Source organism: Podarcis bocagei (assembly GCF_964188305.1).
Source record: "Podarcis bocagei genome assembly, chromosome: 8".
NCBI lineage: Eukaryota > Metazoa > Chordata > Lepidosauria > Squamata > Lacertidae > Podarcis > Podarcis bocagei.
Window position 1 is genome coordinate 55,086,637 of NC_138133.1, and position 23,102 is coordinate 55,109,738.

At 40.2% G+C, this 23,102-nt stretch overlaps 1 protein-coding gene across 2 annotated transcripts in view; it reads right to left on the minus strand.

Annotated features, from left to right (window-relative positions):
- Nucleotides 1–23,102, minus strand: part of TOX (thymocyte selection associated high mobility group box) — a 225,898-nt gene that overhangs the window by 19,635 nt on the left and 183,161 nt on the right. For both annotated transcript variants that reach the window (XM_081204731.1, XM_081204732.1), the window contains one exon: nucleotides 21,183–21,413. In XM_081204731.1, the coding sequence (XP_081060857.1) occupies nucleotides 21,183–21,413 (231 nt within the window). The remainder of the gene's footprint in view (nucleotides 1–21,182; nucleotides 21,414–23,102) is intronic.

Below are 23,102 nucleotides of genomic sequence, written 5' to 3' on the forward strand. Positions count from 1 at the left end.
AAAGAAGTTATAAGAGAAAAAAAAGAAAAGATTCACATTTTTCACATCCATTTTCATGATCGATCAGACTTCCCCACGTCCCCCATCCCCTGTTTTCTTTACAATAAAAATAAACAGCAAATTAGTACCTTATTTCATATGTTTTTGTGTTTTCCTTTAGTTATATAGTCCACAATTTATACATTTCGAAATCTTAACTTAATTTTCAACATTTACCAAATTCAATACTGAAGCATGTTTTTCCAGAACATTTAGCAAATTCTCAACATTCATATAGCTTATAATATTTTTGTAAATAGTCCTTAAATTTCTTCCAGTCCTCTTCCACGGCGTCTTCTCCCAGGTCTCGGATTCTGGCTGTCATTTCAGCTAATTCCATATAGTCCATCAGCTGCAAGTGCCATTCTTCCAGCGTGGGTAACTCCTGTGCCTTCCAGTGTTTAGCTATAAGAATTCTTGCTGCTGTGGTTGCATATAGAAAGAAAGTCCTATCTTTTTTTAACACTCTCTGGCCCACAATGCCCAGGAGGAAGGCCTCTGGTTTCTTGTGAAAGGTGTATTTAAACACCTTTTTCAACTCGTTATAGATCATTTCCCAGAAGGCCTTCACCCTCGGGCATGCCCACCAGAGGTGAAAAAAGGTTCCCTCAGCTTCCTTACATTTCCAACATTTATTGTCAGACAAATGATATATCTTTGCAAGTTTGACTGGGGTCATGTACCACCTGTATACCATTTTCATGATGTTTTCCTTTAAGGCAGTACATGCCGTAAATTTCATACCGGTGGTCCATAACCTTTCCCAGTCTTCAGACATAATGTTGTACCCGATGTCTTGTGCCCATTTTATCATAGCTGATTTAACTATCTCATCTTGAGTATTCCACTTAAGCAGCAAATTATACATTCTTGAAAGCACTTTCGTCTTCGGTTCAAGTAATTCTGTCTCTAATTTTGATTTTTCCACCTGGAAACCAATTTTTTTGTCTTTTTTAAAAGTCTCTAAAATTTGGGCATAATGAAACCAATCTCGCACCTTTCCTTTCAGTTTTTCGAAACTCTGCAACCTCCAAGTGTCACCATCTCTTTCAATTATCTCACAATATTTCAACCAGCCAGTCTCCATATTACGAAATTTTACGGCCTTAGCCTCTACCGGTGATAACCACCTCGGAGTCTTACTTTCGAATAAGTCTTTGTATTTAGTCCAGACAATAAGTAGAGCTTTCCTGACAATATGGTTTTTAAACAGTTTATGAGACTTTGCCTTGTCGTACCAGAGATATGCATGCCAACCAAAAGCATTGCTATGCCCTTCCAGATCTAGGACATCAGTGTTTTCTAACAAAAACCAATCTTTCAACCAGCAGAGGGATGCAGCTTCATAATACAGTCTTAGGTCCGGCAGGGCAAACCCCCCTCTTTCCTTTGCATCTGTTAATATTTTAAATTTTATTCGGGGCTTTTTGCCCTGCCAGACAAACTTCGCAATGTCCCTCTGCCACTTTCCAAAACATTCCACTCTGTCCACGATCTGAAGGGTTTGAAACAGAAACAACATTCTTGGCAATACATTCATTTTGACTGCAGCTATTCTGCCCGACAAGGTAAGTCTCAGTCTCGACCATGTTTCTAAATCCTTTTTGATTTCCGACCAACATTTTTCATAATTATCTTTAAACAAATTCAAATTTCTCCCAGTCAGGTTAACCCCCAGGTATTTCACTTTTGGAACAACATTTAATTCTGTTTCCTTCTGAAACCCATCTATTTCTGAAGGTGTCAAGTTTTTAGCCAAAACCTTGGTTTTTTGTTTGTTCAGCTTAAATCCCGCCACCCGACCAAATTCAGAAATTAGTTCTAAGGCTCTTTTTGTACTAGCTTCTGGCTCCTGTAATGTCAAAACCAGGTCATCTGCAAAGGCCTTCAATTTGTATTGTTTTTCCCCGACCTGTATTCCTTCCACCCGCTGGTCCTTCCTAATCATATTCAGCAACACCTCCAGGACAGAAATAAATAACAAGGGTGATAAGGGGCACCCCTGTCGTGTCCCTTTTTCAATTTTAAACTCCTCAGTCACCACGTTGTTTACTATCAATTTAGCTTTTTGCTCTGAATAGATTGCTTCAATACCATTTTGGAACGCCCTTCCCACTCCCATCCCTTCCAAATTTTTCTTCATAAATTTCCAAGATATGTTATCAAAGGCTTTCTCGGCATCTATAAATATCAAAGCTGCCTTCGTGTTCAGATTTGTCTGTAATAACTCCAAAACATCAATGATATTCCTAGTGTTGTCAGACATATGCCTGCCAGGGAGAAAGCCTGCTTGGTCTTTATGAATTACTTCATTCAAGACTTTTTTCAATCTGTTTGCCAAAATGTTAGCAAAAATTTTGTAATCCACATTTAGGAGTGAGATAGGGCGATAATTCCTGAGTTGAGTCTTTTCAGATTCCAATTTAGGAATCAAGGTGATGAATGCCTCTTTCCACGATTCGGGTGCCCCCTTTCCTTCCATAATTTGGTTACATACCTCCATTAATGGCTGAACCAAATATTCCTTCAATGTCTTGTAGTATTTGGAGGTAAGCCCATCTGGACCTGGAGATTTGCCTAATTGCATGTTCTGAATGGCACTTTCAATCTCCTGTTGTGTTATTTTGTAATTCAGGGCTGTTTGCTTGTCTTGTGTTAATTTTTGGAGGCCATAACTTCCTAGAAAATTATCTATCTCAGTCTCCACTTGGGGTCCTTGAGTAAACAATTTTCTAAAATATCTCTGGAAGCACTTTCTAATATCTTCTGGTTTCTGAATACATTCTCCCTCAACCTCTAGATTGGTAACAAAGTTCAACTTTTGTCTCTTTTTCAGCTGCCATGCCAGCAGCTTCCCACATTTATTTGCCGATTCGAATGATCTTTGTTTCATTTGTTTAATTTTCCATTCAACTTCTTGATTTATCAATTTTGCATATTGTGCTTGATGGAATTTTATTTCTCTTAAAACTTCTTTTGATTTTGGGTTTAGTCTCAACTTTTTCTCGCCATCTCTTATCTTCTCCAAGATCTTATCCTTTTTACCATTCCAGAGTTTTTTCTTGATAGAGTTCTGCTGTATCAGAAATCCTCTCATCACAGCTTTACTTGCGTCCCAGATTGTTTTCTTTTCCACCAAAGTATTCAAATTTATTTCGAAGTAATCTTTCAGCGTTTTTTGGGCCTTCTTCACAATCTCCTGATCTCTAAACAAATAGTCATTCATTCTCCATCTGAAGGATCCAGCTGGTGCCAGTCTTAAATCTATTTTCAAGGCGTTGTGGTCAGAGCAAGTTTTAGGGCAGATCTCGACTTTTTTTGTCTTAGGTGCCAGTCCTCTAGATGTCCAAATCTGGTCGATTCTTGTCCACGAAAGATGGGCCTCAGAGAAAAAAGTTCCCTCTTTACCTAGAGGGTTCTTTGTTCTCCAGATGTCAATCAAGTCCATATTGTCTGTAAGTTCAAAAAAAGTCTTTGGGAGTCTGCCATCTTTGGTCAAGTTCTGATTTTGAGACTTATCCATATGTGTGGAGACAACTCCATTCATATCACCCATCAGGATGATGTTAGTATAGTCAATATAGTCCAACATTGTCTCATGTAGCTTCTTATAAAATTCCGATTTCCCATCGTTTGGTGCATAAATTCCTACAATCAAAAATTTCTCTCCTTGTGCTTGAATTTCAATCGCCAAAATTCTTCCTTGTTCATCTTTAAAGATCAATTTTGGTGCTAGAGTCTCCTTTGCATAAATCACTACTCCTCTTTTTTTTACCTTATCTGATGAGATAAATTCTTGGCCTAGTCTCTTGTTAATTAGTACTCTCCTATGGAGCCTAGTCACATGCGTTTCTTGAAGGCAAATAATGTCTAATTGTTCTTTTCTCAAAATATGAAAAATCTTTTTCCTTCTTTCGGGAGAATTTGCGCCATTAATGTTCCAACTGAGAAGCTGTAGAGACATCTTGGACTAATTATTTACCTGCTGGGGTGTCTCCTTTTTCGTTTTTGTCTGGAGGTGGAACCGGATTCAATCCAGGCGGAGGAGGTGGCCAGGCACCTGCTATTCCTTTCCGAAGGTCTTCCCCGTGGTCGTTTAGGAACTTTTCTTGCTCCTCTGCTGTTCTGATTCTTACCCTCACCCCTTTCAAGGTAAAAGATAATCCTTGAGGGAATTCCCACCTGTATGGGATTGTGTTGTTTCTCAGTAAGCTTGCTAGGTCTTTATATGTGGCTCTTAAGTCCAGAAGTTGTTTTGGTATATCTCTAAAAATTTCTGCCTTTTTTCCCTGGATCACCAATGGATTTTTAAAATGCAAGCCGAGTATGGTTTCTTTTTCTTGCCTAGATCTGAAAATGATCAGGCAATCTCTTGGTTTATCCTTCCTAGCCACTCTTCCTAGTCTGAAAGCGGTGACAATTTTAAAGTCTTTTTCCTCTGCCACACCCCAGAATTTGGATAATTCTGTTGTCAAAAATCCAATCAAATCCTCCTTTTCTGATTCTGGAATGTTTCTAATTCTGAGGTTATTTTCCCTATTTTTCAGCTCTGCAAGGGACAGGTACACTTGTTGTTCAGTCACCTGTCTACTCAGTGGTCTGACTTCGCCTCTTAATTCCTCTATCCTCTTTTTATTTTCGTCTGCTTTTGTATTTGCTTCCTGTGCCAGTTTCCGATTTTCTGTTGCAGTCTTTTCAATATTATCTATGGCCTGAGAGTTTTTAGAAACTTGGTCTGTCAATTTGTTAATTGAGGCTGTTACCTGGTCAAGTTTAGCAGCTTGTTCATCAAACCTAAGTGCTTGTTCATCCGCTTTCTTGTTCAGTGCTGCCAACTGCTCCAATATTTCTTTAGATACGGAGTCTATCCCTCCAGCAGCCATCTCTCCAAGAGTAGGCTGTATAGCTTGTCCTTCCTGCAGGCCTGTCACAATTGGGACAGATGATCTGCGTGGCTGCACAGGCAGAGTTAATTGCAAAAGTTCAGTTTGTTTTGCTTTTTTTTCTTTCTGCAGCCCTTGTTTTTGCTGTGCCACTCATTCCACAGCTGTCCCAGTATCAAGGTCAAATTGTAAATCCCATGGGAAAATTAATTCCAGAAAAAATAAACATCCGGGCAGGAAAATTCCAAGACTAGTAGCAGTTCTCAAATACTATTAAATCCACAATCCAGCAGGGGGAGCTCCCTAAAAATTAGGGAGAAGGATAGGAAATTTCCACCAAAAGTTCCCTTTACACACAAAAGAAAAATATTATCCAAAACAAGGGGGGGGAGCCCCTCTCCTTAAGCTTAAACTGCAGAGAATAAAAGTTCTTTACCAAGGTGCTTGCAACAGTTCCTTTTCCCGGTTACAAAGTAGCCCAATGTTACTTCTAACTTTGTCTACAGTTACTGCAGACCGATGTTACTTGTATCCAGTCAGACCGAGAACAGGGTTTCAAAAATTTGTAATCCACAAGGTAAAAGAAAGAGGAACATAAAATTGTCACTTATAAAACTGTTATGTCCTTTCTTTAACTTTTAATCAATCAAGGTCGAATTTGCAGATAAATTCCAACTCTTTTAAGATTCCTTTCAGCGCTTCAGCTTTAAAGGGGCTTTGCTCAATACTTTAAACAGAGCCGGGAGACTGACTTCCTTTTTAGCGTCTCCCGCTTTCAGCCAAATTTCTCCAAATTTAGTTCGTACAAAGCTTCAAATTTCCTACTCACGAGTAAGTTGTTTCAGTTCGATTGTTGAAGGAAGAAAGGTCAGCGCTGATCAGCAGCAGCCGCGCGGCTTCACTTCCGCGGAAAGAGCGATGGATCCACAGCACCGCTACCCCCTTCACGTTCCGAAACCCCTTACGGGGTCCCTTCTGCGTTTCGGAGGTCGCTCCTGGTGCCCGCCGAATCCCACGGCCACTGGCTCACTCTACCAGTGGTTTTTCTTCATGGGTCGTCGCTGTGCCGCAGCGCACGACCCTTTTCCGCGGAGCCCCTCTTCAGCAACTGAAGAGGACCGCCATTGCTGAGCGCGCCGCCTCCGGAAGTCCCAGAACGAATTAAGTTCTTAACCCAAGGTACCACTGTATTGCCATTTTGGCTATATAAGTCAGAACATTCGCCTCTGAATGTCAGAAACAGAGTGAACTATTAATTATTATTAATATTTACTATTTCTACTAATATTATCATTTATGCATTACCTTCAGTGAACACAGATTCTTACCGAGTTACATGGGCAAAAAAGACAAGTCCCTGCCCCCAAGGAGCTTACAATCCCAAAGAGATAATAGGGCAAAAAGCAGAATGAAGGAACAGGACGCAGGCATAGAGACCGAAGGATGTGGGCAAATGAAGCAACCTGTACTTTATTTCAGTTGGGAATGAGAATTAAAGGAACAGGATACTTCATGTGGAAAAATGGAGTCGGACAATGTGGAAGAAGGGCCGTTATCCTGCTTACCTCTATTTGTTACTGGAAATAAAGCAACAGAGCTCTTTCTACATAGTTTGGGGGTAGGGATAACAACCTACCTATTGATACTTCCAGCTACACATCTTCTCTAACTAATTATTCCCAATTGTTTTGAATTTGATGGGAACAGTGAATTGTTGTTGGCATTCATCTGTCTCATGAGACAATGGAGTGTGCCCATTGGGCTAAAGGCAAACCACTATGTTAGTAGCATTGAAGTGAGCTCCCTGGGATGCAAGCCTGAGAAGTGTGTATGGAGGTACTGGGCTGTTCAGATGGCAAGACACACACCCTCTTGGCCTCGCTGATGTGGTCCAAAGGAGCACAATCATTTTGTGTGTCCAAAAGAAGGTCATTGAAGAGGGGAGGCAGTTTCATGATCTCCACAAAGACTATAGTGTTCCCTACTCATGTTTTAGAGTAAGCACAATTCCTGCAATTTTAAATTGATCCCTTCTGATATTCTTATTCCATATTATTTTAATATAGTGCATGCATACATGGAGTCAGAGAACTAAAGAACACCTGGTGGATAAAAAAACTCAAGAGATCCAGCACTTAGCAGGCACTCATGATGCACAGAGTTTCTTTAAAGCCACAAAGACCATCTATGGGTCAATAAATCATGGCATATGCCCCCGATCCTCAACAGATGGTACCACACTTCTAAAAGATAAGCTATTGCATGAGCTGGAAAGAACATTAACAGCATCTCCTTAACTGCTACTCCCCTATAGCTGCTGAGGTCTTCTCACAAATTCCGCAAAAACAAATTAGAGATGAGCTTGCAGTATCTCCAGATCTGGGAGAGTTGTGTACAGCTATTAACCAATGAAAAACAACAAAGCCAGTGGACCTGATGGGATGCCTTCCGAAGAGGGCAGAATTAAACGTACACAACAACTTCACAAGCTCATAAAAAAAATCTGGGAGATCCCAGCAGACTTTAGGGATGCAAAAAATATCAATTTCTTTTTTAAGAAAGGTGATAGAACAGATTGTGTAAACTATTGAGGCATCTATTTATTAGCTGCAGCAAGCAAAATTCTGGCAAGGATCTTAGCAAACTCTCTTCCAACAATATCTGAGGCTATGCTTCCTGAATCCCAAAATGGTTTTCAACCTTCTAGGGGGAACAGTGGACATGATTTTCACCACTCGACAGCTTCAAGAAAAATGCAGAGAACAAAACCAACCCCTGTATATTATGTTTATTGACCTGACTAGGGCCTTCAACACTAAATTGTAATGCCCTGTGGACTCTCCTTCTGAAATTTGGCTGCCCAGATAAATTTGTGAACATCCTTCAGCTCCTTCATGATAATATGACAGCAACAATCGAAGATAACAATGGCTCTCAAAGCAAACCATTCACAGTGGGATCAGGTGTTAAACAGTGTTGTGTTATCGCCCCAACTCTATTTATTATTTTCATTGCCATGATCCTAAATTTTGTAGAAGGAAAATTCCCCACCAGACTAGAAATCAAACAGATGGAAAGCTCTTTAATCTGAGTGGGCTGAAAGCAAAGAGTAAGGTTACTATAACTTCCATCATAGAATTTCAGTATGCTGATGACAACGTAGTGTGTGCACACTCAAAGGAAGACCTCCAAACTATCCTAAATATATTCGCAGAAGCTTATGAAAAGCTTTGGCCTATCTCTCAACATCCCAAAAACCAAAGTGCTGCACCAACAAGCACAAAACAACCGCTCTGCAGCGCCACAAATCCAACTCACTGTTGTAATGTTGGAAAGTGTTGATCATTTCTCCTACCTGGGCAGTTATCTTTACACAAGGGCCGACAATGATGCTAAAATCCAGCATCGCCTGAGCTCTGCGCATGTAGCTTTCTCTCAATTGAAGTATAGAGTGTTTGAGGACTGGGACATTCACAGGGAAACCAAAATGTTTGTTTACAAAGCTATTGTACTACCAACCTTACTATATGCTTGTGAAACATGGACCACTTATAAATGCCATCTCCAACTCCTCGAAAGATTCCATCAACGGTGTCTCCGAAAAATTTAACATATCACTTGGGAAGACAACCAAACTAATGCCAGTGTACTGGAAGATGCAAAGATCACCAGTGTTGAAGCAATGATTCTTCAACAACAACTTCATTGGACTGGTCATGTTGTTCAGATGCCTGATTATCGTCTTCCAAAGCAACTACTCTATTCTGAACTTAAAAATGGAAACCGTAATGCTGGTGGTCAACAAAGACTCTCTCAATGCAAATCTTAAAAAATGTAGTATAAGCACTGACAATTGGGAAACCCTGACCTGTGAGCACTCCAATTGGAGAACAGCCTTTACAAAAGGTGTCATGGATTTTGAAAATGCTCAAACTCAGGACGAAAAGGAGAAATGTGCTAAGACGAAGGCACATTTGGCAAACCCTCACCATGATCAACTCCCATCTGGAAGCCTATGTCTCTACTGTGGAAGGATATGTGGATCCAGAATTGGCCTCTACAGTCACTTACAGACTCACTGTTAAGACCGTGTTCATGGAAGACAATCTTACTTGGCTACGAGTGATTACCAAAGAAGAAGAACACATACATACTCCTAAGTAGATTTCTAAACTGCAAAATTATTTGTGAAGTGGTGCCACATTATTCCTATGAAATGTGCTTTATTTTATTCCATCAAAGCTGTGTTTTCAAGAGCATGCAGGTCCCTCTGATCTCTGCTGGGAAAACCCAGAGGTTGCTTAAAAGGATTAAAGATTTTGCATCCCAGGGAAACATAAGATCATAATGGAGAAACAGGCATCCTAGGATACTAAAGCTGTAAATATCGAGAGAGGAATAAATATAATAGATTGGTTCTAGCTGTGCAACGGCATGTGTGCATTCTTTTGCAATTTCTTCAGATTACAAAGCTGAGCTCATTTTGTTTCACAAAGGATTTATAACAAGTTGCGTTTCTGAGTTGATTGTTTGTGGTTATTGCTAAAACGTATTGTTTGTTTCAAGGAAATGAAACACCCGTTAGCTGACAGGTTTTTCCCCTCCCCAGCAGCTAAAATTAAATTTGCCTGACCTGAAAGAAGAGGCAAGAATGCAAATTGCACTCTCTGTTTGAATACATCTGCATAATTGTGTTATTTCATTTTCAAAACAAAAAATAGAGCCCAATAAGAATAAAAGATCACAGAGATTTATTCCTGGCATTTCTCATTTTGTAAGTCCAATTAATGGCATTTCTATAGAGCTTTTTATGCAAGCATGATTATGGCACCCTATCATACAAACATAGTGCCATTTCCCCTATCCAGTCATGCACAGTCTTAGGTGCTAAGCATTTCTAAGCACCTTCTGGGTTTCTTTTAAGATTGTGGTGCAATAAAACTAGTCTTAGTCTTATAGTTTAAACAGGACAACCGTGACAGGAAAATATTATGACTAAAGTGGAATAATCCTGTAGACACATGGTAGGCTCAAGTCCCAAGATTTAAATATCATGTGAAAACTCACATTTTACCACACAGTGGCGGCTTTATTTTGATACGGGTGCAACATTCACAATAAAGGGCTATTGACTATGCAGAGTTCAGTTTTGATTGTACTTCCATGTGGTTTTGAATTGAAGGAAGTTAAAAAAAAACTGTTGAGTATCAGGGGCCTGACAGTAACTGCATTAGAAATTCAGACTTGGGAAGCCATCTCCATTTAGCTATATCCATGTACTGCAAGCATTAGTAAAACATAAAGACACGAGAAGACCAAAGGCTGATCTAGTCCACCATCCTATTTCCCACAATGGCCACTCAGATACTTATGAAAGCCCAACAGCAGAATATGAGCTCTATATTGCTTTGCAACCGCAGTTTCCCTGCAACAGGTATGCAGAGGCATACTGCCTCTAATGCTGATGGTAATATACAGCTGTCATGTCACGTAGCCCAGTTTGAAAGCAGCTTAGTTTGGTGGCCATTACTTCATCTTCTGGAAGAAAATTAATTATGAGCTGTGCAGAGAAGTACTTTGTGACTCGTGGTCTATCCTACCTCATTGCATTAGCTAAATCTTGCTTAGTGTCCTTATACAGTGTCCTTAAACAAATAATTGATTTCACAAGTGCTTTCTTGTCTTTAAGCAACTATGATGGACAGATCTATACTAAGTTAGATGAACTAGATCCAACTAGTTTCAATGGGAATTACAACTTTCCTCACTGATTTCAGCTAATTTAGCCTGAATCAAACCTCAAATCTATACAGCAAAAATGAATGTTAGAAGTTAGAAATGAATAGTTAAAATTTTTGGATTACGTTCTGAAAAGGCTCAATTCAAATATAAACTTGGGTGCTTTAATTAGTGTAAAAACCAATTAGCTGTTAAAGTTGCTGAGGAAATATATGAACCAGAAGATTTAGATCACTAGTAGTTGAATCACGATTCACACTGTCCTGATTTAATCCAATTCACCTTAAGGTAAAGGGACCCCTGACTATTAGGTCCAGTCGTGACCGACTCTGGGGTTGTGGTGCTCATCTCGCTTTATTGGCCGAGGGAACCGGCGTACAGCCGGCCAGCATGTGGCCAGCATGACTAAGCCGCTTCTGGCGAACCAGAGCAGCGCATGGAAACACCGTTTACCTCCCTGCCAGAGCAGTACCTATTTATGTACTTGCACTTTGACGTGCTTTTGAACTGCTAGGTTGGCAGAAGCAGGGACTGAGCGGCAGGAATTCACCCCGTCGCGGGGATTCAAACCGCCAACCTTCTGATCGGCAAGTCCTAGGTTCTGTGGTTTAACCCACAGCGCCACCCACGTCCCCACCAATTCACCTTAACCCTCCCCAAACAATTCCCTTCTGGAGCATAGTTCCTCTTGGCAGGCTAAACCATGTTATCCATGGATACAACAGTAGAATCAATTGAGTTTAGGGCTTACTAGGCCATTTGCAAGCACCCGGGTAAAGGTGCTTGAAGAATTTCTAGTGTTATGTCTGAGCTGCAGGTGGGAAGTGGTTGGCTGTATAGGCCCATCAAAGGGTTGGTATGTACAACCAATATTGACTAGAACACAAGTCTGAATGGGAATGCAGTCTGTTGGCAGCAAAAGCCAGATCTTCACCTTTTGCGCCAGCCTCAGCATGCCCCATAGACTGCAGGCAGCTGGAGACACAAGATGGGTGGCAATTGCAGCACATAAAATACTTACGAAAGACAGTGTGTTCCACCCATATTCTTTTTGCAGATGCCAAATATTACAGCCCTTTAGGCATAAATTGTAGATTAAAAGACTTGCAGGTGAGAGATAATATTCACAACTGCACTTTATCAATGTGAGAATGCCTCCTTCCACTTTTAGAGAGGCTAAGCACAACCATGGCCCATTAGTGTTGTAAAAAATAGAGAATTGGAAAGACAACTAGTTAAGGGCAACCCAAACACTTGTTCTTCTCTTACTACATATGGAGTTCAAGCAGCCTCCTGTTTTTGTTTATCATATTACTCAGAAGCATGAAAGTGAATACATAAGTTATTTGTTCTGCTTCTTTTTATGTGCTAGGCTAGATGTTTTGCTTTTAATATTTATTTGTAAGTCACTTTGGGATGCCTTGGGCAAGATAAAACGACTAACTACTACTACTGTACTACTAATTTTAACTAACATAAAATGTAGCTCCTAGTCATTCCACATGCTGCAAGTGGGAAGGATTAGGAGTTTTTTTGGGGGGTGTAAAATCATTTCTCAACATAAAGGAAAATCTGTTGAATCCTGTAGTTCTTCACTACAACTACTCAGGTTTTCTGGAAGGTCTCCAATCTCTCTATCTCCCTCCTGACCTTTATCTGAGTGGTTTTTGTGGAGAAATTTTGTTATGTAGCTTTGGGCTAACACTCTTAAATCAGGGAGGTATAACCTGTGCTCCTCCAAATTTTGTTGCACTCTTAACGCCCATCAGCCCTAGTCGACATGGTCAATGGTCAGGGGTGATGGAAGTGGTAGCCCAGCAACATCTGAAGGGCCACAGGTTTCCCATTAGTGTCGTTGATGGTTAGGATTTGATATCTGTATTCTATTTCTTGGATAAACTGGGCACTATATACAAACCATAGGGACGCGGGTGGCGCTGTGGGTAAAACCTCAGGGCCTAGGACTTGCCAATCGCATGGTCGGCGGTTGGAATCCCCACGGCGGAGTGAGCTCCCGTCTTTTGGTCCCAGCTCCTGCCCACCTAGCAGTTTGAAAGCACCCCTAAGTGCAAGTAGATAAATAGGTACCGCTTTCTTGTGGGAAGGTAAACGGCGTTTCCGTGTGCTGTGCTGGTGCTGGCTCGCCAGAGCAGCTTCGGCACGCTGGCCACGTGACCCGGAAGTGTCTCCAGACAGCGCTGGCCACCGGCCTCTTAAGTGAGATGGGCGCACAACCCTAGAGTCGGACACGACTGGCCCGAACAGGCAGGGGTACCTTTACTATATACAAACCATAACCACATGCACTGCAACCATATACAGTTGTGCCTTGGGATGTGAACAGGATCTGTTCCAGAGCCCTGTTCGCATCCTGAATGGAATGTAAGATGCGCCGGTGCGTCTGCGCGTGCACGGGTCATGTTTTGCAGCTTCCGTGCATGCACGTGACGTCATTTTGAGTGTCTGTGCATGTGCAAGCGGCGAAACCCGAAAGTAATGCACTCCGTTACTTCTGGGTTGCCATGGAGAGCAACCCAAAAGCGCTCAACCTGAAGCACATTCAACCCGAGGTATGACTGTATACTATAATCACATGCTCACACATTATTTGCTGCCCCTCCCATGAATATGATTTAAAAAACAACAAAAAAACCCTCTACTTTTGTTTCCCTGACCTCCCAAGTCTAATTTTGTGTGTGTGTTTAATTATTCTGGAAAGTTCAGCTACGGAGGAAGAATTCATCCTTCCCATCTTTAATCTTCAAGAATATTGGGGGGGGGGGGAGCGCAGGCAGGGAAGCTTTCAACTGGAGCCAATGGAAGGCTTTTTCAAGCCTCACTGCAGCAGCAGAGAGACATTTTAAGGGGATATAGCTGAAAAAGGAAGGGTTAACACCCAGCTGCAACCCTCGGCTGATACACCTCCGCTCCTGAACCACAATAAGCTGTGGATTATTTTTTTTAAGCCTCATTATGGTGAACCCGAGAATTAGGGCCTGGCGAAATGGAATATGAAGGCGGGACTCTTCTCCATGGGATCTCACCAGGTCTCTCATGGGAAATTAAGCTGCAAGAAACTTTAAAAAAATTAAATTGATGTTCATAGTAAGTATGTTAAGACAAATCACGTTTCACTTATTGGTTCATACAATTTAACCATGCTTACTGCACTTGGTGAAGCTACTAAAAGCAGAGTCAGTGGTGGTGCCTTAAATGTGAGTTGACTAATGAACCTGATGGTGATTGATGGAGAAATTGCACAGCAGTCTCACAAAGAGCTGAATTCTCCACACGTCTATTCAACACAGAAATTTAATAGGACAATTTGGCTCTTACTCAGGCAACAACATGACTTTTGGGCTTCTTAAATACAGAGACTGTGTTTAAGGAAAGTCATCCAGGACAATACTATCTTTCTTGTAACCTCTTACTCTGCTACTACATTCAAATTCAGAGGGTTTGGCAAGCTTTCAAAGACAGATAGCAGCCCCTCATGCCATGGCATTCTTGAGGGTTGTCAAGTGCTAAGAGTGGATTTTCATGGGGCTGCAAAGGAAAGGAAGACATTTGGAGAAGAAAGCCCATTCAATGAACTGAGTTCCACTCAGTTTATGGAACTGAAGAGTTTCCATAGGCTAGAGTTTCCAGGCAGTGTTCAAGGAAATGCTTAGACCCAGGCCAGCAATCTTGCTCAATCATGCTTTGAGACATGTAGATAATTAATATGCTCTATATTGGATCAATAAACTAGAAGGTATTGAGGCTAAATATTATACTTGCTGTGTGATATTATTGAAGAAACAGATTAAGAAGTCAATACATAATTTTAAAAGGGAGATAAATGCTCACTTTAATAAACACATTACTTCATAGCAAGAATCAGCAAGTGATTTGTTGATAGCACCAGGATTTTGCATCAATGGTGTTGGGGTGTAGGAAGTTTCAGACAGGCTAAACATAACATACTTATAATAATAATTTATTATTTATACCCTACCCATCTGGCTGGGTTTTCCCAGACACTCTGGGTGGCTCCCAACTTAAATGTGTCATCTTTCATGGAAACTTATTACAGGTGGAAAGAGTTAACTGTATTTTGATAGACATTTGAAAGAAATATGAAAACAAATCTCAAATGTAATTGCTCAAAATTGCTGATAATTTTCAGTCTATGAATCCTCTTGTAGATGTTGAATCTGACTCCCACAGAAATTATTGGGAACATCACACAGGACCCAGTGGGAACAAACTTAGTTTGCATAGAAGACTTCAGTATTGATATTTAGGTAAATATGCTAGTATCTCACCATCAGTTGACATTTTATCAAGCTACTTGGGTTGCAGTTCATTAAGCACAGTTGCATCCAAAAGAGTAGAAAGCAAAGCAGTATGGATGTTTTTGTATCTAAATGAATGCCGTTTAGAAAAAGTGGTTTATTAAACTATTTTATCAGAAAGAAGTCTTCTTGAAATAAAATATAAACAAATGATACAGCTTCCTCTTGCCCAATTTTCTGTGATTGCCTCTTCCCACTGCAACCTCTCATGCCAGGCCCTTCCTGATGTATGGACAAGATGGATGCAAGGCTTCTCAGGGCTGGCCTGGGAGGGAGGGAGAAAACATATCGCACAAACAGATTTCAATTCACACAATGTTTGGACACAACTCATTCTTATTTCCTGTGTGAGTGTCTGAGAAGATATAATGCTTTCATTCTATGAGCAATAAAAATAATAATTAAACGTGTTGATGATGAATAAAAAATGAATAAATGTCCTGGAAATGAATATTCATAGTTAAAACTATGACTGTTGTGTCAGTGTCTGGCTGGTTTTTACTAACATTATGTTTTACTGTAGTTTATTTTGGTGCTGGTTCTTAGGCTTTTAGTATTATGACATTAGTATTCTTAAATGGTTTTGCTTACAACTTAGCCTCTGCACACCAATATCTTTCCTTGGTCTTTCAGGCTCCATCCAGATGACTGGAGGATGATAAGTCACACAGTTTTCTTGGTCCTGTTTTGCTGTCTGAGCCTTAACTGTATTGCTAGAGGAATCGCCCTGTGAATTTATCTATGTCTGAACATCAGTAGCTGGCTTTGGGGAGCTTGATCCAACACAAGGTAGCCTTAGCTCTGGTCATAAACCATAAGGTGTTTTTTTATAATTGAATTTCCATGGTATTTAAAAATGAAATGGATTAAATATATTAAAATTTTAAAGAATACTATAAAATACAACGGATTAATAATATATTAAAATATTAAAAACTATTTTAAGATAGTGTTTAGAAATTCTGCTATATGTGCTATTTACCTGCATGTGTGGGAGCGGGGCTGCAGAGACAGGTGTTGTGAGGCAGGGAACAGGTTGTTTGTGCCCAAAGATAGGTCACCCCACATCTAACCAACGCACCACACGGTCATATCCCATAACGAAAGGAGTAAGCATTACATATAGCCTCTACCAGAAGGTCAAAGCATCTATTTTTTAAAATAATGCTGTACCTCCGGCCACTTTTAAAATTTGGCACATTCATAGACCTCATCAGGTAAACCATATGACAAATTTCAAGTCATTGACTCAACAGGTTGTCATTGTTACAAAAAATAGAATAATATATAGAAAAATAATGAATGGGGTTTACCCCCCCCCTTGTACTTGTTTCAAATAAAGGTGCATTCCTGTACTCCTTAATTACCATCCATCAATATGAGCATGTTTTCAGGTTGCATGTGTTTACGCAATATGAGAAATGTTTAGTAGCCATGTTTCAAACCATTGTAAGCTTCTAGTTTGGTAAAGAAGAAGCAGACAGCAACACGAACGTTGACAGTATCATCAAAATGCTTTTGATTTCCTTAAGTATTGGCAGGATAAAATCTGAGTTTCATCCAATGATACAGAATAAGCTGCAGCATTTGTCTAGTGGGTGTTTGAACACCAGCGAGGAGTAAATGATTTGATTTTGTGGGCTCAGAGGATTTGTCAGCTGCCTCAGAAGTATAATTCTAGCTCTTCATATCCCTGCTGCTTCTAATTTAGCAGGACAGGCTCATAATTGAAGCAAATTAACTATTTACACTTGCCACTTCTACCAGGGGGAAAGAGGACATATCAGCAGGAAAGACTGAGTGGGAAATTAAATCCTTCCCACTTGTGTCAGATCTGCCCTTATATAAACACATTAACAGTAATTTCATGAGGCGTCAAACATAGGAATAAATACTGAGGGATAAAATAATGAGGTGTTGCTATTGAGCTGAACTGTTGCAGCTAATATTACTGAGAACAAATTATGCAGCCTGTAAGAAAGCATATGTTACAGCACTCCAACGGTTCCCTGGCATGTCTTATCTGATCATTAAGCAGTGGGTCCCTAGGAACATAGACTGGTCTTCCTCCTACAAGGTCCACGTACAAGGTTTAAATAAACATACACGTGCAAATGCACATATATTGGGACCAGGCCATTCCTGCTTTGACTCAACTGACAACAGTGGCATTACAAATAAGAGGTGAACTTTGCGCAGCACACTTTGGAGTGGCCATGCCGTTCCATTTTTAGCATAATGGCATGTTTTACTGAGCTCTTTTGGCTGAAGCCATGAAGTCAGTTATATTAATGTAAACAAGAACATTTTGTTTGTAATTTGTTCATTCTATTATAGCTTCACTGGGTCTCCAATTAGGAATTTAAGTTTCATTTTACATTTACATCTGGTTTGGATTTAAGTTGTTGGTTTTTTTCTTAGACTCCCAGAATGGGGAAGAAAAATTACCTACACTGCCTTTTAACTCAGATTTCTGTCTGAAAGCCAAGGAAAGCTCCATTTATCACAATACTTTTAACTCTTAATTGCCACGTGCATGTTTTCCACGAGCAGAGAAAAATGGGCAGTGTAAGTTTATTTAGAAAGAAGCCAAAGGGGCACACCAAGTGATGTGGAGGGGGGACAGAGGGCAACATTCCTAAAACCAAACCACAAGTGGCTAAAAGATTCAGTGGCAGAGCTTAGTACCCATGTCGTACAAAGAAATATAGGGATAAAATGGGGGAAAGATGACCTAAGCCAGTCTTGTCTTGCTCAGAGATGTACATGGAAGATGCTAACACCATAAGAGTTGCAAGCAATATTTCTTTCAAAAATAATGCGGGAAGATTTTATTTTATTTTATTTGTTTAAAGTATCTTTAGGCAGCTTGCCTGTCCGAACCAGTGTATAAATAAACAAAAGATTAAAAGCCATAGAAAATTTAAAACACTGCAAATCAACACTTGAGTTTAAAAAAATGCAGAACAGGGGAGAACATAATTGAGTCAGACTGTCACTCAGCTAACAAGCATCATGCCTGGAAGGGCAGTTGGAAAAGATTCCTTTTCAGGGCCTTCAGAAAAGCCAGCAGCATAGAGATTTGGTGCAGGTCCAACAATAAGGAATACCATAGTCATGGTGCCACCACAGAAATGGACCTTTCTCTTGTGGCCACCCACTTTACTGACCATGGGGATGGGGACAGCAGGAAAGTCTACAAAACAGATCATAAGACATGGACAAGGAAATATGAGTGCAGGTAGTCAAATAAACAGCTTGCAGGGAAACAGCTTAGGCCCTTAAAGGTCAAAACCCATGGAATTGGTTCAGAAACCCACTGGTAACTAGTGCAGCTGATATAATAAAGTTGTCTAATAGTAGTCAGGCAGCTTCATTCTGAACCAGCTGAAGTTTCTGAACCACCTTCAAAGGCAGCCTCCAAGTAGAGCACTTTGCAGTAGTCTAGCCTGGACAGGACCAAAACATGGATTGTGGTGAAAAGTAATTATTGCCATATGAAAGCCCATCCAAAGGACCTGCAGATTCCTCCCAGATCCTACATCCAGCAAGGATATACAAAGGCCACTCACATCTTGGTCTTGACAGATTGTCTTTTCCGAAGGAAAATATATTTCTGGAAAAGTTTTTGAGGCTTCTTGAAGTTCCATGATTCTATCATTTTAATGCTGGCCTTGGGAGAAGAGGGTGGGAGATTAAGAAGGCCACAATTTATTTTGCTCCTGAGCTTTAGTCTGAACACAGCATGTACTTTAGAAGCCTGAAGCAAGCAGCCACTCACATGATACTGAAATATAATATATTCACGTATTATAGAAAAAAATCCTGTATTGAAATGGACAAATAGTCCATTCAACCCAGCATGTTACTTCAAGCAATAGACATTGCTGTATACATTAGAGTATTGAAGGGGGGGGGGGATCCTTCCTTAATGCACCTGGACAAGCTATCCATTGCCCCAGTGTTTGGCCCACTAGCCAATTTAGTTGTCCTTATAAGCCACACATAAATAATAATGATGGCTAAGAAGAATAACCTTTCTCGACAGATTCCTAGGGCAAAATCTTGTTTTGTTGAAGATAATGCCAAAGTGGTCACTGACTTGAATTAGGCTTGAAGGTTTAAGACTTACATGACAATAGGTAGCAACTTTTCAGATGGCTGTACTATGTGTTCTTTAATGGAATACACATTGGTTTCTCTGCAATTCACAAAGAGAAACTGCCAAAGCCAAGTGATTAACACAGTTTTCCTTTAATAATTTGCATGCTCCCATATGCTAGTCAAATAAACACAGCTGGAAAATGAGAAACCCCTGGATGTTTCCGTCAATTAATGTAACATGTCTGGCAAATACTCAAAAGAAAATAATTGTATGCAACCATTTCTGTGTAAATTCTAAACAAGGGACAAATTTGTTCATCTCAGCTGACTGGCTTCTTGTTGTGAATTCCCTATAATGGGACAGGAGAAGGTTTTTTTTTAAGGGGTGGAGGGGAGTGTATTCCTAGTAGTTCTTGGGCTTCCACTACCTTCTGTCTTTTCAGATTGCAAGATCTCTGTTACCTTTCCTAGGGGAACTAAGGAGGGATATAGCCATGGCCTGAGGATGGGACAGCATTGTATGGTGGTGGTAGTGGAGGGGAATTAATTCTTTCTGTGAATGGTAACAGGGACCTTCTCTTGTTGCATTATAAAGTTGTGAGGAACCTGTGGCCCTATGAGTGGTGCTGGATTACAGCTCCTATCATCCCTGGCTGGGATGGATCATGCTGGCTGGGGCTCATGGAACATTAATATCATTTATAGCCTGCCATTCACCATGCAGCCTCAAGTCGGGTTTCATTCAGCTTAAAACAACAAATAAGCCACACAGTACACAGCAAAACTCGACTAAAATTTTAGACTGTGTCAAAAAGCAAGCAGAACCAGCAGCAACAGTGCAGAGGGAATAGCTAAATAGCAGACATGTGATCAAGAAATGCATTTTTCTTCTGTATATGGAAGATACTGTTTCTATTTTTAAGTTTTTTTAAAAAATGATATTAGGAGTCTAGAAATTGTTGTATTCCTTATCATTTGATTTCACAGGTCTCATTTATAGTTTCCCCTCACCATTCACTTGAAGAAAGTCCCAAAGTGGTTGGAAGAGACAATCGGGAGGAATATAAAGAAGTGCTGAGAGTTCCTTTTTGCATTTGTGTTAAAATAATACCCCCCCCCCCCACATCTGAAACCACAGACTTTCACTTCTCTTTTCCACAGAAGGGCTACATTACAAAGGTAGCTGCTAATTCTTTCAAGCCCAAGACATGGCCTGGGCCCTTCTAGACATCTTTTTATTATACAATAATTTCACAGTTATTGCAAAGTAATCCAGATATCTTTTCTTAAAGGTTTCTTTTGTGATGAGGAAATCACACTTTCCTACCACTTAAACAGAAACACATTGTCATTTGGGAAATGCAATTTTCTCAAACAATAGCCATTCCAAACACTGTCTGGAATGGGACTGCATGTGTATCATGGGCGCCTATTACTTCTCTTCTGCTGACAAGGGCCCAGGCACACAACATATAGATATGTTAAAAACAGAATAACACTTTGCACATCAGTGTGCTACAGCAATCATATTCTGCTGGAGCCAGAAGAATATCAGATATTACTGGGAAGGGCTTCCTTTGATGGACGACTGGCACTGACTAAAAGGGAATACAGGCTCTCCTATAAAAGAGCAAAGTGCACGGCCAGTCATATGGAAGGAACATGCAGACCCTCCTTTGGTATGATCCTGCGGGAATTTTCAAACCAGCAAAGAAGGATAGGCTAGAAGAGGCAAGTCCTGAAAAGATCAACAGATCAGAATCAACTTCTAAGGTGGAATGTGCCTGGGATGAGCACCAAAATTGCAGCTGTTTGGTCATATCTGTGCCAAAACTCTCCTAATATAACAGCAGTTGAATCTAGGCCCAGAGCTCGTGCAATCACAACAACACTGTCAAGATATAGGCAAGGATGCCAATGCAGCTGATCCAGCTTTCCTCTAGCAAGTTTTCCTTTTGTGGCTCATATTCTGATGTGGCACATTGATTCTCTTTGGAATCAAAGAAACACAGTAGCCAATAGACCCATTTCTAATGGAAAGTTAAATCAACTTAACATATGTATATGTGTATTGCTGTACCTGTTTTTGTTCTTCTCCCAAGCCATCCCACATGGAAGCGACAATTTTAGAAACTTCGCCAAAGGTAGCATTTGGGTTTTGGCCTTTGATGGCAGCCTGAGTATCTCGGAAAAATAATGCATAGGCAGAAACAGGTTTCTGTGGCTCATTAGGGTCCTTCTTCTTCTTCTTTTTGGGAGTTTTGGGCTTCTTTCCCATATCGGAGGCAGGTCTTTTTTCTCCCCCATTGATCTGCAAAGAAAGCAAAGACTATATTACAATACAAACTATCATGATCGTAGAACAAACTAAATCCCCATTTCTCAACCAATATGCATCTGGGGTTCTGCTGCTTGAAATTGTATTTTAATTAGAGTGCTTTTCATAATCCAAATTGTTGGCATCTTACATGATTTCATCTATAAAATGCATTTTAGGTATTTTTGGTTATGTAATCTTATTTTGATAATTTTATTATACATTTACAGTTTGCTTTCATTTCATTGCTGCATCTAAGTTCTGGCTTAGCTTTTCATCTTTTTCAAGTCTTACTGCTAATGGCATGACATCACTGCAAAGTGTTTCATAACACATTATACACTGGCTTATAGTTCAACCACAGGGGCAATCCATGTGCAGTAAAAGTTACATTCTCTCTGATGGAGATTTCTTCCCTCCCTTTTTAGTACTGGCATCAATTGTATGCATGCTTTAAAAAAACACCTAAGAATCAATGTGTCTTCCTCCTGATTTAATAGGGATGGGATTGGACATGAATTGTATATGATTGCAATTCAGCTGTATCGAAAACCATGAAACTATTTTTGAAATCTTGTTTGTGTAACAGTATCTGAAGTTGGATACTTAAAAGAATCTCTATTATGTGGCTGCTGATCAACATAACTGTATGGCCAGGGGTATCATTTTTTTATCACTTTGCCTTTCAAGGTCAAATGTCTATTGTGCTTTTCCCTAGAGGTTCAGTTGCCAGACAAGAGAACAGAAAACAGCTTTATTAAAACTTTGATACTGGTGCTGGGGTAAGATAACTCCAACAATTCATTTAGAAGCACAATGTTATTTATGTTCTAAATGCCACTCCCACTGAAGCCAAGAAAGAATCAGAGAGCAAGTATAAAGATGGTGTTGCTGACAAATAGGGAAAATCTTCCATATAATTCTTCTTCAGATCTTCAAATATCAAAGGTTTAGTGAGAAGCTTTTGAGTTTTCCAAAAACATTTCATCAGACTGGTTATTAAGAAAAGCAATGTGTGGGGTCGAGGGGGAGTGGAGAAGAGAGACAAAGCAAGCAAGCAAAAAGCTGGCTTAGACCATAAAGTCTTCAATGGTTGCAGTCTTAAAATAGTTGTCACTGTAGCCAATATTACACAGGCCCTGTGAACTGTAAGCTAAGAAGCTGGGGCACACAGTTTTGTTGCTTCCAGTTTGCTTCACACTGCGGGAGGCATCATATGTGAACCCGGGATTGTGGTTTGTTGCTGTCTAAAAAATCAGTAACCATAAACTGTCAACAAATATGACTTAAGTTTGGCAGGCGTTCATGACTAGATAGAAACAAGTCATGATCCTGAGTTTGGACTAAGTGCCCCCCCCCCCGGTTTGTTTGCCTGCTTGCATCAGAGGGGGAATGAAATGGAAGTACTCAAGCTGCATGCACAATATATTAAACCAAATCTGTTTGCCTACCATTACCAAAAAGTGGGAGAAACCTCAGGAAAAAGAGCAAGGCTCATTCTGCTTAAATCTTGTGGTTTAAATCTTCCATTTTATGCCGCAAATTGATTACTTATGTAATAGCTGTTTCTGGTCTAATAGCAGCATTGTAGTGGAAACTATGCAAGCCTAACAATCTATCTGATGTGGTAGCTTTTCACCTGCTGGAAGGTTTTGGCCTGGGCAAGCACCCAAACATGTGGTC